Source organism: Nothobranchius furzeri, chromosome 16 (genome assembly GCF_043380555.1).
Source record: "Nothobranchius furzeri strain GRZ-AD chromosome 16, NfurGRZ-RIMD1, whole genome shotgun sequence".
NCBI classification, from domain to species: Eukaryota; Metazoa; Chordata; class Actinopteri; order Cyprinodontiformes; family Nothobranchiidae; genus Nothobranchius; species Nothobranchius furzeri.
Genome location: NC_091756.1, coordinates 39,317,467 through 39,332,204, shown reverse-complemented (window position 1 = coordinate 39,332,204; position 14,738 = coordinate 39,317,467). Strand labels below are relative to the sequence as shown.

Genomic DNA, 14,738 nt, shown 5'->3' with positions numbered 1-14,738 from the left:
ACGATAGGGGCCGGCAGTACATACCTAAATCATTGTAGCCAAGCAGTACTTTTGTGTTTGAGTAACGCCGGTTTCACACTAGAAGAATCAACGGCACAAAACGGCAGCGGAACAGTTTACTCGTGAACTTCAAAGAGGTCCTTTTCACACCGGGAAAATCTTGGCAGCAGCATGGCTTCCTCACTGTGCTCTTCGCTGGACTCGCTAAATTACACAATCCCTCGAGATTTCAGATCATGGTTTGTTTATGCAATCCACCATTAAACCAAAAAGAAGGAAATCACGTTTGACATCGCTGTTTGATGTCATATATGATGTTATTCCTCTCCACTGCCAGGAATAAAGCCATGAAAACACATCCGTGCACTTGTAGACCGATGCTGTGAGTAAATCGAGTGAGTAAAGTCGTTGGGTCACACGTAAGCGTCGTGTACTGTAAATGAAATTGCATTGCTGCAGTATTTTTATTTTGAAATTTACCGGGGATTTTACACTGAAACCGTGTGTGATTTCCTGTCTAGCCGTGTTAACTGCGGAAATGGCAAATCCCAAAAGCAGCATGTGGAAAAAACCCGATCCGTAGAAGAAAACATGGCATCCCTCAGAGACTAACCCCCAAATTCCACTACCTCCGCTCCGCTCCACTCCGGCACGAACTCCAGAGCAAAATCGGTCTAGTTGTAGTCAATCAGAGCAATTCCACTATTGCTGCCGTGCTCCGGCAGTGCGGCGCAGTGCGCCGCCCTCTGCTCCGGCGTCCGGCAAAAATAGAATCAATCCTATTTTTGCCGGACGCCGGAGACCCTCCGCAGTCAATGGACAGGAATCACAACCGCCCAACAGGAAAAGGAGCAAGAACAACTTCCGTTTTTCACAATAAATCGATAAACAAAAAGCGTCTTTTGTTTCATATGCACAGGTTTAACAACTTTTAACAACTATCAATGGCAGCTGAACTTTAAATGCACAACAGTAAGCCATAAATACAGTTTCCACTATCAAAGTAGTCACACTTTGTTGATCCAAACACTGCTGATCTCTCAACACAAATGATGGGCAGATTAAACAGTTCATTTCGATGCTTCTCCCAGACAACGGGTGTTTGGATCTAACTTCCGCGTTTATTGCTCGGACTGTATCGCAAGATCTCGAAAATCCCGCGCATGCTTGTTTGCCCACCGCAGATCTCCGCACCGGAGCGGAGCCGTTGTAGAGCGGGTACAGTATAATTTGAGTTTGGAAGCGAGCGGCTGCGGAAGGCGGGGCCGGACCGGAGCGGAGGTAGTGGAATTTGGGGGTTAGGCCCAATCCCAATACTTGCACTTCCACCCTTGCACCCTTCAAATGTACGATCCTGACCAGGGGTGCGAGTGTGTAGGATGTATTGATTCTCAAGTGCGGAAGTTAATCACGCCCCCTTTTCACCCTTGATTCGCACTTCAGCAAGTCTGCATCGATGCAGACTTGCTGAAGTGTCTTACCCACAATCCACTGCTCTGGGAGTAAAGGCTCAAGTTCCTTTTCTGAAAACACGTATTCTCTAAAAAAAAAGTAGTTCATTTTAGGATGATTAGTTGATGCTCTGAATGTTTTAAACAAAGCAGCAATGAATTTAAATGTATTTCAAATAACTGTTTGGTTGTTTGTTTGGAAGTTGTTAATAAAGGTTTTTGAAAAAGTAGCAGAGCGACCACTATCCCGGCATGCATTGCGATCGATGACACAATGCTCCCTGTCTCAATTTGGCAATTATATGCACACTTGTGCACCACGCACTCGAAGCATTACAGTGCGCTTTCTCCAAGTGCACTTTGCTGAAGACCGCAGAGCGAGTATTGGGATTGGGCCTCAGACCCATTCCCAATAATGTCACACCGGATTTTAATGGTTATGTGTTACAAAGCTGCCAATATTTTTCAACAACATTTGATGTATTTTTCCATAGATTAACGATGAAACTTCACATTGTCTCTTTAAATTCTGTTTCTTCTCCAAGTTTCACTGAGTTTCTTTTGTGCAAGTGTACCTAACAAAGTGGCCAATGAGTGAATCCTCTCTGGTCTGGAAACACCTCTGAATGTCCCAGGAGAAGCAGAATGGTGTCGCTGTGAAGATAGATGTCTGGGTTTCCCTCCTGGATGTATTACCCTCGCTATAAAACATCTTGTAACTATAAATCCATGTGTTTCCTTTATGTTAAAACACAATCCTCTGTTGTGGTTTACTGCAAAACAGTTAATTTAGCTGCCAAGAGAATAAAACTGAGGTCATTTTCTTTGATTTATTATCTGAAAATTACCATTAGTTTGACACAACACATTCCCTCAATATGAATTAAAAAGTTCTGATATTAGAAAACAGGTTTGTTAATTTAATTTGTAAATTTAATTTATTCAGAAAAAAGTGTGAGACCTTTAAACTTGTGTACTCGAGGACATGTACATGAATAAGAAATGACTGGGAAATTTTTCTGTTTTCATCAGGGGCATATTATTATGCAAAACTCATCTTTTACAACCTTTACTGCTGCCATGTGGGTCTCTACGGCCTCTTTTAACAGTCCAAACGTGGAGAAAATCCATCTGAAGGTTTCCTGTCAGTGTCAAGCTGTTTCAAAACATCCCGATTTGTGATGTCACAAATGGGGAAATTAGCATCGAATCACCTGTCACATGCAATAAAGAGCTGGATGTCCTAGCTCCTCCCTGTTGGAGGAGCAGTAGCTCAACTCCGAGCCCCTCCTGGAAATCGGAGCTTAGCTTATAGCAGCCTGAGCAGGGGATGGGTGGGCGTGGCCAGCTCCAGCTTGTTTTCTTAAAGTGACAGAGCTTTGAAACGGCTCATTCTGGAAGGCACGTAAAACTGCCACTATTGCTTTATGTGAGAGGGATTTAGAGCAAAGAACTTCATAAACATGTTTGGTGTCAACAATATAACTCTCATAACTTAAGATTTTTTTAAAATCTGTCCCTATTTAATTTAAATAACACTTTTCAATCATGCACATAACCTACAAAGGAAACACTTTCACTTGTATTCAAATATTTATTGGTCATCTTCAAATTTCTAGCAAAAAATGAATGAATGAATAAACAACTTTTTGTAGAAAAGCATGAGTTTTTGCTTTGTTTACCCTGCTGCTACTGTACACACCATCCCTCATGTCCACGTCTCCTCACTAACATCATCAACTCAGATGGCTCATTAAGATGGCGAAAAATTTGTTTGTCTGAAACATATTCCTGTTTGTGAGGAAAGGACCTGAAAGGCCATAAGATGAGTCCATTAATGGGTCTCGTGTTGGAGGAAGGCCCCTGATCTGATGGTATCAGTGCCGCGGGGCAGAGAACAGAACAAAAGCTATCAGGCTGCACTGCAAAACAGGATCACTATCTCTGAGAGTAGCCCAAAGCGCGCATGCACGCACACACACACACACACACACACACACACACACACACACACACACACACACACACACAGAGATATATAAGTCATCTCATCGAGCCAATGCTCACCTGAAGACTGACCACCTGCAACACGAAGGCAGAGCCACATAAAATCAGAATGATGGATGAAAGAGGAAAAGAGAGTGGAGTGGCAGCCATGGCGGCCTGCTACCAAAAGTTTGATCCTGCGGCATATCTGCAGTACAACTACACTCCACCACGGGCTGATTTCTCAAGAAAAGACAGCATTGTACCTTGGAAACTGGCATGTTTGCACAGGGCTTTTACAGAAGGTAAGGAGGACAAACTACATAAAACATTTGTTCTTGGACAAATAAGCTCTTGTGTTTGAATGTATTTTAGTTTTGTTTGAAACTTCTGGCTTTTGTTAACATCTTCAAACCAGTGCTTAAATAATATAAAATACAATGAATCTTTAAGACAGTAACTTAAACTTTCAGAGCCCTTTGTCTACACTAAGCTGCCAAAATCTCCAGCTATCATTAGGCAAGAGGTGGGGGACACTCTGGACAAGTCACCAGTCCATCACTGGGACAGATGAGACAACCAGTTGCACACTCACACGAAAAACTTAGTCTCCATTTAATTCAACATGCATGTTTTTGGTCAGAGCACCTAGAAATCCCACACATGCATGGGGTTAACATGCTAGCTCTGAGCAGAAAGACTAGCTGGGATCAAACCTGTGACCTTCTCTCTGTTAGGCAATAGTGCACCACCGTGGAGCATCAAAATCAAACAAATTCATTCTACACTTTAATTTATCCAAGATGGTTTTTGTTGCATTTTCTAGCTCCGGGACTTGAAACTATCCAGAAAACTGTGGTTCACAGAATTTAGACACAGAAACTTCTGTATGAAATGATAATTTTTCAGATTAAATAAATCAGTTTTGTTGTTAAGGTTATCGTCTAAAACACTTCTGATTTGCTCAGAGAAGTCCATGCTCTCCCACTTCTTTTAATTTCCCCCATCCTCTCCCAGGTGATGTGAGGGGGGAGCTCCTGGTGGACATTGGTTCTGGACCCACTTTGTACCAGGTGATGAGTGGCTGTGAGGTTTTTAACAGAATCATCCTGACAGACTTCTTAGAGGTGAACCGGCAGGAGCTGAGGCGCTGGCTCCAGGATGAGGGAGGATGCAGCCTGGACTGGACTCCGTATCTGGAACACGTTTGCAAACTTGAAGGGCGACGGTATGAAAACATTGTTTTAGGCTCTTTTAGGAGACTTTTAATTGCAATGTACACTTTGCAAGTTTAGGTAATTGTTTTACAGCTTTCAGAGAATCTGGGGAAACTTTCTGAGCTCGTTGCATGGTAATCCCCTCTTGTCACTCCTTCCAGGCCCTCAGCTTGGCCCGAGAAAGCTGCCAAGCTGCGTCAGGTCACTTCGGACATCCTCCCTATAGACGTGCACTGCTCTCAGCCTCTGGCCCCTGACATCCTTCCTTCTGCTGGAGCTGACTGCTTGGTATCCAGCTTCTGCCTGGAGAGCGTCAGCCCTGACCTACCTGCCTTCAACAGAGCCTTGGGCCACATCCGGAAGCTCCTCCGACCTGGAGGTCACCTCATGCTCATTGGAGCCCTGGGAGAAAGTTATTACTTTGGAGGGCCAGGTGTAAGGATCCCCGTGGTCCCACTGAATGAAGCCCAGGTGTGCACTAGTTTGAAGGAGAGTGACTACACCCTGATAAGGCTGGAAGTTTACACACTGCCTCAGGACATGAGGGTTGGGGTGGATGATGTGACAGGAGTGTTTTTTGCAAAAGCAAAGAGGGATTAATCAGTTGAAGTGCAGGGATGGTTAAATAAGTCAGTACAACATTTAATATGAAAGAAGTGTAAATGCATGGTTTTGCACTCTGACTTAACAAAATAATAATCAACTATTATCTCTTTGCATGAAAACTGTTTTTCACTAATCTTAAATCACTGATTACTACAAATGAACTTGAAGAAGGAAAAACAAAACAAAAAGCTTCACTTGATGATTGTTTTCCTGCAGATTATGTTTTATAAAGCTAAGCAACAGGACCCCCCCCCCCCCCCCCCCGATTTTTTTGTTTTGTTTTACCAAAGAACGTTTGGTTGAGTTCATGATTAAAGGCTGCCCCCTGCAGTGCAAACATAGTTACTACAGAACTGGGACATTGTTTAAACTGGAGCTTCTGTTACAGCCTTGCAATGCATTTTGTCAACTCTTAGCTATTTGTAAAGCTCATCTGTCTGTTTTTTGACTCTGCTTCAATAATAAAAGATGAACTGTCCACACATATTTGTCTTACGTTGTGATCATTCAGTCCTTCTTTGAAGAAAAAAAACACAGAAGGGATCATAAATTGTAAAACAAATCAAGAAACCCTCATTTCGGTTATTTTCATTTGGTCTTGTGTAACTCGAGTTATTGAACACAAGATGTCAGCATTGAGCCAACCATTGTGTATTCAGAACCTTTAAAAACAGGCATAACTCTAGTGTAACAGTTACATAAGATATGGCTGACATTTTGATATGATCAGTCATCTCAGTTTGGCTCAAATCAATCAGGAGCATTTAGATTTTGATCAGCGCTATCCAACTTGTTTCATCAGATCAGCTCACCTTCAACTACGCAAGTACTAACTAGGAATAAAAATGTATTATAAAAGCAAATCTTATGTATTTTTTCGTGGAAAAGGTGACTTTTAAATGAAAATAAATGTCTACTCCCGTCACAAGGAGTCATAGAAGATAAGGAAATAAAACCTTTGTGCAAAACTATTTTCAGTCGTTCGTTAATTTTTATCTGATTCACAATAATAATTTCAGTTTTATCCTAAAATATTTCAAAAATGAAAAAAGTTAAATAATCTTGGGCTGTGCACACAAACAAATTATCTAATGATTGTCAAAAATCAGCCAATCTGAGGGTCATAAACTTGATTTGTTTTTATTTGATGTAAAATTGCACCAATGCCAAGCAGTAAATAAGCAAATAAACAAAACAAGCACACACAAAAACATGACTTTTTCTGATCTGCAAACTCATTGCTAAGAGCTCATTTTTGTCTGTGAAGCACTTTGTGATTTCTGTCTGCGAAAAGTGCTAAATCAATAAACCTCTTCTAATCAGGTTTCTGCTTCCAGAATCATCATTTTCCATTTTGATGTATTAATTCACAACATATCAGTTGTAGTTTTCATTATCATCAGGAGATCAGAGCAATAAAACAATCAGTCAATCAAACAAACTCAAATCAAATACAAGTGACATCATAAAAAGAGCAGATTCACTCCAACTGGATGTTTTTTTACATTGTCAGATTTCAATCTAACATGTTCTGATGTGCCAGATTCTCTTTTATATCAATGCAGGAATAAAATATGGTATTTGTACACAACTTGTACAATTTAAACAACAACTGTTTAGTAGTTTCTGTTCAGAAAAAGCACACCTGTTAGGAAAAGATCATGAATGAATTTGATTGTTTTGAAGATCTGCTTCTCCAGCTTTTGTGTTTTTCTACTGCTAATCGTCGGGCTACTAAAAGCCAGTTTGACATTAAACTAGAAAAACAGGGCTGCATTACTGTGATTAGTTGGATTAATCTGATAGGGTATAATCTGTGTGGATGAGATAATCTGTAATCCATCCCTTTTTTCTTACATCGACCTTGTGTTACATTCCAAAAAAGATGGACTTCACATCTGTTGGTTAATGTATTATTATTATTTTGCTATTGAAGATAATCACTTCCTGGGGACCTCCATCACCTATGAACTGAAGTGGTAGATGTCCATCAGCCCTCTCATCAGGAAGGCCCAGCAGATGATCTTCTTTCTGAGGCCTAGTCCACACGTAGCTGGGTTTTTAAAAAAAACGAATATCCGCCCCTCCAAAAACTTGCATCCACACCACCTCGTTTAAAAAAAAAACTGTCCACACGTACCCGGATAAATACGTTGTTAAGGACATGCCAGACCTGTAGGCGGCAGTACTTCCCCCGTTCTTAACCTCGTCCTTCGTCTGTGGTCTTCCGCAAGGAGCAGTAATTCCGCTTGCAAAAACAAACAAGCAGAAAGCGCTTGGACAATTGATAAAGCGAGCGCAGCTCTGAGGGCATCCATGCTGTCGGCTAGTGTAAACACAGGTTGCACACGTGATGTCAGCATTTTTTTGTCGCGGAAAGTGACGTTGCGGACCTTAAAACTCCGGTTTTGCCTGTCCACACGCAGACACCCAAAACGGAGAAAACGCAGATCTTCACTTTGGCCGGAGTTTTTAAAAAGATCTGTTTTCGTGTGAAAAAACTCAGTTTTCGTGTGGATGACAGGCCAAAACGTAGAAAAATATCTACGTTTTGGCAGATCCCCGGCTACGTGTGGACAGGGCCTGAGACAGTTGAGAAAACTCTGCATGATGACCATGATCAAGGTCCAATTTTATACGGCCACCCTCAACAGCTCACCTCCTCTGTCACTTTGTGGTATGCAGGAGCCACTGCCAGGGACAAGCAGACTGCAACGTGTCAGGCGCGCAGCAGAAAAGGTAATAAGATGCAACCTCCCATCAATACAGAACCTGTACACCTCCAGGCTTCTGAGACGCCCAAGTCAGATAGCAGCTGACCCCTTTCACCCTGGCCATGGTCTGTTTGATACTCTACCTCCAGGAAGGAAGTTCAGGTCCTTACAGACTAGAACCTGATGCCACAAAAACATCTTCTTCCCCTCTGCTGTAAGACTCCTGAACAACCAATAACCACATTATCATAAGCCTGTATTGCTGCTCAAGAGTGATTGCTTTCCTGTTTCCTATGTTGATTATTTCTGATGTATCCTAATCTCTCTCTCTCTCTCTCTCTCTCTCTCTCTCTCTCTCTCTCTCTCTCTCTCTCTCTCTCTCTCTCTCTCTCTCTCTCTCTCTGTATATATATATATATATATATATATATATATATATATATATATATATGTGTGTGTGTGTGTGTGTGTGTGTGTGTGTGTATGTGTGTGTGTATGTGTGTGTGTGTATGCATGTTTGCCCCTTGCCACCAAAACAAAATCCTAGTAGATAAGTCTCTCACCTACATGGCAATAAACCTGATTCTGATTAAGCACACATCCACATCAATTTCCTGTTAAAATATTTGGCCAAGAAAGGAACATAAATCATGAAAACTCCAGATTAAATATCTTGTACACCTAGCATGGCATGCTCAATTTTATGGCAACTAAAAAAAATCACAAACTCATATATACATCTGAGCACATCCACACACACACGAGTCACTTCTGTTGTAAACTCTCTGATTCTTTTCCTGATGTTACTCTCCCTTTCCGTCCTCCCATTCTGTAGGCTTTTCATGGTCGCCATGGCAACGACTCCTTTGCTGTTGAGTTGCTCAGCTGATCACGTGGATCTCCGAGTGGTTTACTTTGTTCTCTTGAACCTGGCAATGAAAAGAATTTTCCAGTCGCAAGAACAGTTTGAATACATTTAGAAAAAAATCTAATTATTTAGAGAGATTGAGCAAAACCACCCACTTCTGGCTGACAGTCTCTGCTGCTTCTCATCTTCACGTTGCTCCTCTTCCTCCCCAGAGGAGAGCTCATCTTTGTCAGCAGTCTTCTTGTCTAAGGAGGACAAGTGAGCCTGGGCCATCATCTGGACGGCTGGAGATAAAAATAAAAATGTAATTGATTCTCTCCTCAGATAGACAACTGGTGAAAAATTAAGGGAAAGTATTAAAACTCTTTTAATTTTCAATTATTACAGATTTTTTTTTCTGAATTTTCTGAATTTAAAATAAAACTTTAAAATAATTCTGGCCAGATCAAATTGTCTCTTGAGGTCAATAAAGACTGTTTTATTTTATTTTTATACAAACATGCACTATGTCAGGCAATAGGTTTTAAGTTCAACTTAAATGTAAGAAGATATGTTGTTGACATTAAGCCTGATTTATGCTTCTCCGTCTGCGTCAGTGCAGAGACACGCATCGCCATCATCCGTCCTTGCGTAGGGCTCTGGCAGGCACGCAAGTACGGACGGAGTCGAGCCCACTTTTTTAAACATCCGTCGAACGAGACGGATTACGCAAGCTAGTGATTGGTCAGGATGCCGCTGTTGTTTACAGCGCCACCATTGCAAAGAGAGCCGAGGATAACTAGCGGCAGACACGGAGAAGCTTGAAGAATACCTCGCGAAAAAACTAAAAATATGAACGTTTCATCCTCCCGTGACTGGAGGAGTGAAAAGATGCACAGCAAGCGTTTTATTTGTGGACGGAAATGACAGGAAACGTGTGTTTAGAGGTGGGGAGCGGCGCGCATGAAGAGGTGGGAGAATGAGAGACAAATATGTCTGTGTTAAAAGTCTCTTATATACACAAAAAACACAATATAAACACACGATCTTGGACCGATACATGACAGGATACCACAGAACAGCGCTACGCCCTCTGTTGTCCTGCCGGGCAATTGCTTTGCAACACTCTCCAGGAGACGGAGAAGTATGAGAGCAAAACGCTTCCGTCAATCCGTGCGTGTCTGTCCCTTGTGGAGCTGACGGAGAAGCATAAACCAGGCTTTACTGTTAAAAAGCATTTGCAATAAAGTGAGTGTTGGCAAAACCAGTAGTAGTTTTTATGTTGAGGCGGTGGAGAGTGTTTTTGGTAGATGCTGAAAGTAACTAATAAAGTAACGTAATCTAACTTAGTTACTTTTTAAATGAATGAATCAGTAAAGTAACTAAGTTACTTTTGGAAGGAGTAATAAGTCGTTAGTAATGAGATTACTATTTCAAGGTAACTGTGGCAACACTGCTCATATGTTAGATTCACCTTTTAAGATTAATTACTGTCATAAATGAACTTTTGTACCATATTCTAATTTTTCTAGTTTCACCTGCTAAAACAACATCCTTTATATTAAAACACATGCTGGTGTATGAAACTGACATTTACATAAACATGGGTGTCGTAGATCTTTGCTCCAGTGCTGGTTTAGATTTTGATTCCCTTTTTTAACATTAAATTAAGAAATGTGTTCTTGAAACATTACAATTTTAACGTTATTCTGGAAATTATGTGTTTTTTTCATATAACTTTTTTCTTAATGTCATACATTTATCTTAAAATTCATCACTATAATCATCACCATCATTATTATTTACTTATAAAGCACTTTCACACAAACCAATCAAGGCAGCTCACAGTAAATCAGATTAAAAAAAATATTGTTTAAAAAATAATAGAAAACTTTAAAGACAAAAACATTCTGCTAATTAAGACAGGGAGAGTGAAAATACAACTTCAAGCAAGTCTTTTTTACGGGAACTGTGCTGCTCTGGGTGGCTGCATGTTGGGGTAGCTCTGTTGACTATATGTAAGTTTTGCCTTTTCTTGGACATTTTTTCTTCTAGTTTCTCAAGAAAAATTGTATTTTTTACATTTTCCTTTTCTGTCTCTGGTGCTGTGAAGCTTGGAGGATTTTTACTGCTATTTTTTCAATTTTTTCACTTTTTGAGCACTTGTTATAGCGCGTAACCATGGCTACAAGCTAGTTTACAATCGGGAGCAGCTGATTAACATTGGGAAGGCTGAAATAATAACTCAACTGAAGCCACAAATCCCAAATGAGCTAAAACGCAAGAAGCATGGGTGCAGAGCAGGAGCAAAACAGAGACAGAGAAAGAGGAATTTCAAACCATCTTCCATCAATCATAATGGGCAATGTGAGATCGCTGGCCAACAAGATGGATGAAGTCCAAGCCCTTTCAAGGACTCAGCCAGAGAATCGGCAGTGTAGTGTTATGTGTTTCACTGAGACATGGCTGCAGGACCATATCCCCGATTCCAGCGTCTCTCTGCCAGGATTCCTGACTGTACAAGCAGACAGAAATCTGAAGAGGAGCGGGAAAAGAAAAGGAGGTGGAGTGGCAGTGCTTGTCAATAACAGATGGTGCCACCCATGTCATGTTTCAGTGAAATGTTGTCTCTGCAGCCCAGAACTCTTGTTGAACTCTTGGCAGTAAGTTGTCGCCCATATTATTTGCCAAGAGAGTTCACCAGTGTTGTCTTGGCAACCGTTTATATTCCGCCTTCAGCCATTACTGAAAATGCATGTGATGCCATCAGTTCCGTTGTCGCTAAGCTACAAACCCAGCACCCCAATGCATTTGTGGCTATATCTGGTCATTTAAATCATGCCTCACTCTCTGCTACACTTCCAACATTTCAACAGTTTCTCATCTGCTCCACCAGAGAAAACAAGACATTGGATTTGTGTTATGCAAATATAAAGAATGCATACATGTCCAACACAAGACCTCCTCTGGGACAATCAGATCACAATCTTAGTTTTCTCTGCTCAGAATACAAACCACTTGTTCAGAGGCAACCTGTGACAAGAAGAACTGTGAGAAAATGGTCACAGGATGCTGAAGAAGCCCTGCAGAGTTGTTTTGAGACCACAGATTGGATGACTCTCTGCCAAGGATATGAAAAGGACATCAATGCCATGACTGGATGTGTCACTGACTATATAAACTTCTGTGTGGACAATATCGTACACATCAGAACAGTGAGATGCTTCACTAATAACAAACCCTGGATCACCAGTGAAAGTGCTGCGCAGTGGCGCAGTGGTTACAGCTGCTGCCTTACAGTAAGAAGGTCCAGAGTTCGCTTCCCAGCCTGGAATCTTTCTGCATGGAGTTTGCATGTTCTCCCTGTGCATGTGTGGGTTCTCTCCGGGTACTCCGGCTTCCTCCCACAGTCCAAAAACATGACTGTTAGGCTAATTGGTCTGTCTAAATTGTCATTAGGTGTGTGTGTGTGCGTGTGTGTGTGTGTGTGTGTGTGTGTGTGTGTGTGTGTGTGTCCTGTGTGTCTCTGTGTTGACCTGCTATGGACTGGCTCTCTGTCCGGGGTGTACCCCGCCTGATTGCCCGTTGACCGCTGGAAATAACCCACCCACCCCCCGCGACCCTACATGGACAAAGCGGGTTCAGAAAATGGATGGATGGATGGATCACAAGTGAACTAAAGAATCTGCTAAATGAAAAAAATAGCCTTCAAGGAGGGAGACAGGGAATTATTGAGTATACAGAAGCAACTGAATATCAAGATCAGAGACAGCAAGGAGGCATACAGGAAGAAGCTGGAGAACAAACTACAGAGGAACAATTTCAGAGATGTCTGGTCAGGGATGAAGAAGATCACAGGCTTCAAGCAGAGGAAGGATTGCACAGATGGCAGCCTGGACACAGCCAATGAAATGAAAAAGTTCTTCAATAGGTTCGGTTCAGGAACAAACCCAGCCTCCTCCTCACCTGTCCCCAGCCAATTAGACATCCCATCCTCCTCTGATCCAACATTTTCCTGTCACACGCCAGCTCTTTTGCCCTCTAACGCAGTCACGGACTCTTCTGGTTCTAAAAATCTCTTCAACCAAGTCAGGAGATGCTGCTGCCCCATTTACCTCCCCCTCCCACCTATCTGTCTCTAGAAGTCAGGTGAAGAGGCAGCTGGAGAGACCGAACAGGAACAAGGCTGCAGGTTCATATGGTGTCAGCCCCAGGGTACTGAAGGCATGTGCAGAGCAGTTCTGTGGGATTCTGCAGCACCTCTTCAACCTCAGCCTGGCCCAGGAGAAGGTTCCAGTCCTGTGGAAGACATCCTGCCTAGTTCCAGTTCCAAAGAAAACTCGCCCATCAGTCAATGATGACTACAGACCGGTTGCCCTGCCATCCCACATCATGAAGGTCCTGGAGAGACTCCTGTTGGTCCACCTGAATAAGCAAATTAGAACATATCAGGACCCGCTGCAGTTTGCTTATCGCCATGGAGTTGGAGTTGAAGATGCCATCATCCAGCTGCTTCAACCAATCCACTGTCATCTGGACAAAGCAGGCAGCACTGTCAGGGTCATGTTCTTTGATTTCTCCAGTGCATTTAACACAATTGAGCCTGATGTACTTTGCCAGAAACTCCAGAAGACACAGGTGGGGGCCTCAACTATCGCCTGGATTAAAGACTACCTGACAAACAGACCACAGTTTGTGAGGCTGAAGAACTGCACATCAAACCAGGCAATCAGTAACATTGGAACACCACAGGGGACTGTACTCTCACAATTCCTTTTCACCTTGTACACCTCAGGCTTCCAGTACAAATCAGAGACCTGTCATCTACAGAAATACTCAGATTACTCTGCAGTTGTCGGGTGTATCAGAGATGGACAGGAAACAATCATCTGACCTTGAACGTGAACAAAACAAAGGAGATGATTTTAGACTTCAGAAGAAACACGGTGGAGTCAAACACTGTTTCCATCATGGGAGAAGAAGTGGAGGTGGTTGGGGGATACAAATACCTTGGAGTTCACCTGGACAACAGACTGGACTGGAGAAAGAACAGCGAAGCCGTTTACAAGAAGGGACACAGCAGACTGCATTTCTTGAGGACGCTCAGGTCCTTCAATGTCTGTAGCAAGATGCTAAACATCTTCTACAAGTCTGTTGTTGAGAGTGTAATCTCTTCAGCCATCGTCTGTTGGGATAGTAGCATCAGAAGATGATGAAGAACTGCACATCAAACCAGGCGATCAGTAACATTGGAGCACCACAGGGGACTGTACTCTCACCATTTCCTTTCACCCTGTACACTTCAGACTTACAGAACAAATCAGAGACCTGTCATCTACGGAAATACTCAGATGACTCTGCAGTTGTCGGGTGTATCAGAGATGGACAGGAAGCTGAGTACAGAGAGCTGGTGGAGCGCTTTGTGGCATGGTGTGGAAACAATCACCTGACCTTGAATGTGAACAAAACAAAGGAGATGACTTTAGACTTCAGAAGAAACAGGGTGGAGTTAAACACTGTTTCCATCATGGGAGAAGAAGTGGAGGTGGTTGAAGAATACAAATACCTTGGGAGTTCACCTGGACAACAGACTGGACTGGAGAAAGAACAGCCAAGCTGTTTACAAGAAGGGACACAGCAGACTGCACTTCTTGAGGATGCTTAGGCCCTTCAATGTCTGTAGCAAGATGCTGCACATCTTCTACAAGTCTGCTGTTGAGAGTGTAATCTCTTCAGCCATCGACTGTTGGGGTAGCAGCATCAGAAGCAGGGACCTGAAAAGGCTCAACAGCCAAATAAAAAAGGCTGGTTCTGTTCTGGGGACGACTGTGGAACCACTGGAGGAGATAATACAAAGAAGGATTCTCCAGAGAATAAAGAAAATTATGGATAACCCTGAGCATTCTCTTCACAAGAC

General features: G+C 42.4%; 2 protein-coding genes across 2 annotated transcripts in view; one reads left to right on the top strand and one right to left on the bottom strand.

Moving 5' to 3' along the window:
• Positions 1-2,526: 2,526 nt before the first annotated feature.
• LOC107387578 (phenylethanolamine N-methyltransferase) lies at positions 2,527-5,744 on the top strand. The gene is made up of 3 exons (XM_015962634.3): positions 2,527-3,742; positions 4,455-4,665; positions 4,816-5,744. The coding sequence occupies exons 1-3, from the start codon at positions 3,568-3,570 to the stop codon at positions 5,252-5,254; spliced, it is 825 nt and encodes a 274-aa protein (XP_015818120.3). The 5' UTR covers positions 2,527-3,567; the 3' UTR covers positions 5,255-5,744.
• A 634-nt stretch (positions 5,745-6,378) lies between these two features.
• LOC107387579 (protein phosphatase 1 regulatory subunit 1B) overlaps positions 6,379-14,738 on the bottom strand; it is a 32,953-nt gene continuing 24,593 nt past the window's right edge. The window contains exons 4-5 of the mRNA XM_015962635.3: positions 8,998-9,126; positions 6,379-8,903 (exon numbers count right to left, since the gene is read on the bottom strand). Of these exons, the coding sequence (XP_015818121.1) occupies positions 8,815-8,903; positions 8,998-9,126 (218 nt within the window). The 3' untranslated portion in view covers positions 6,379-8,814. The remainder of the gene's footprint in view (positions 8,904-8,997; positions 9,127-14,738) is intronic.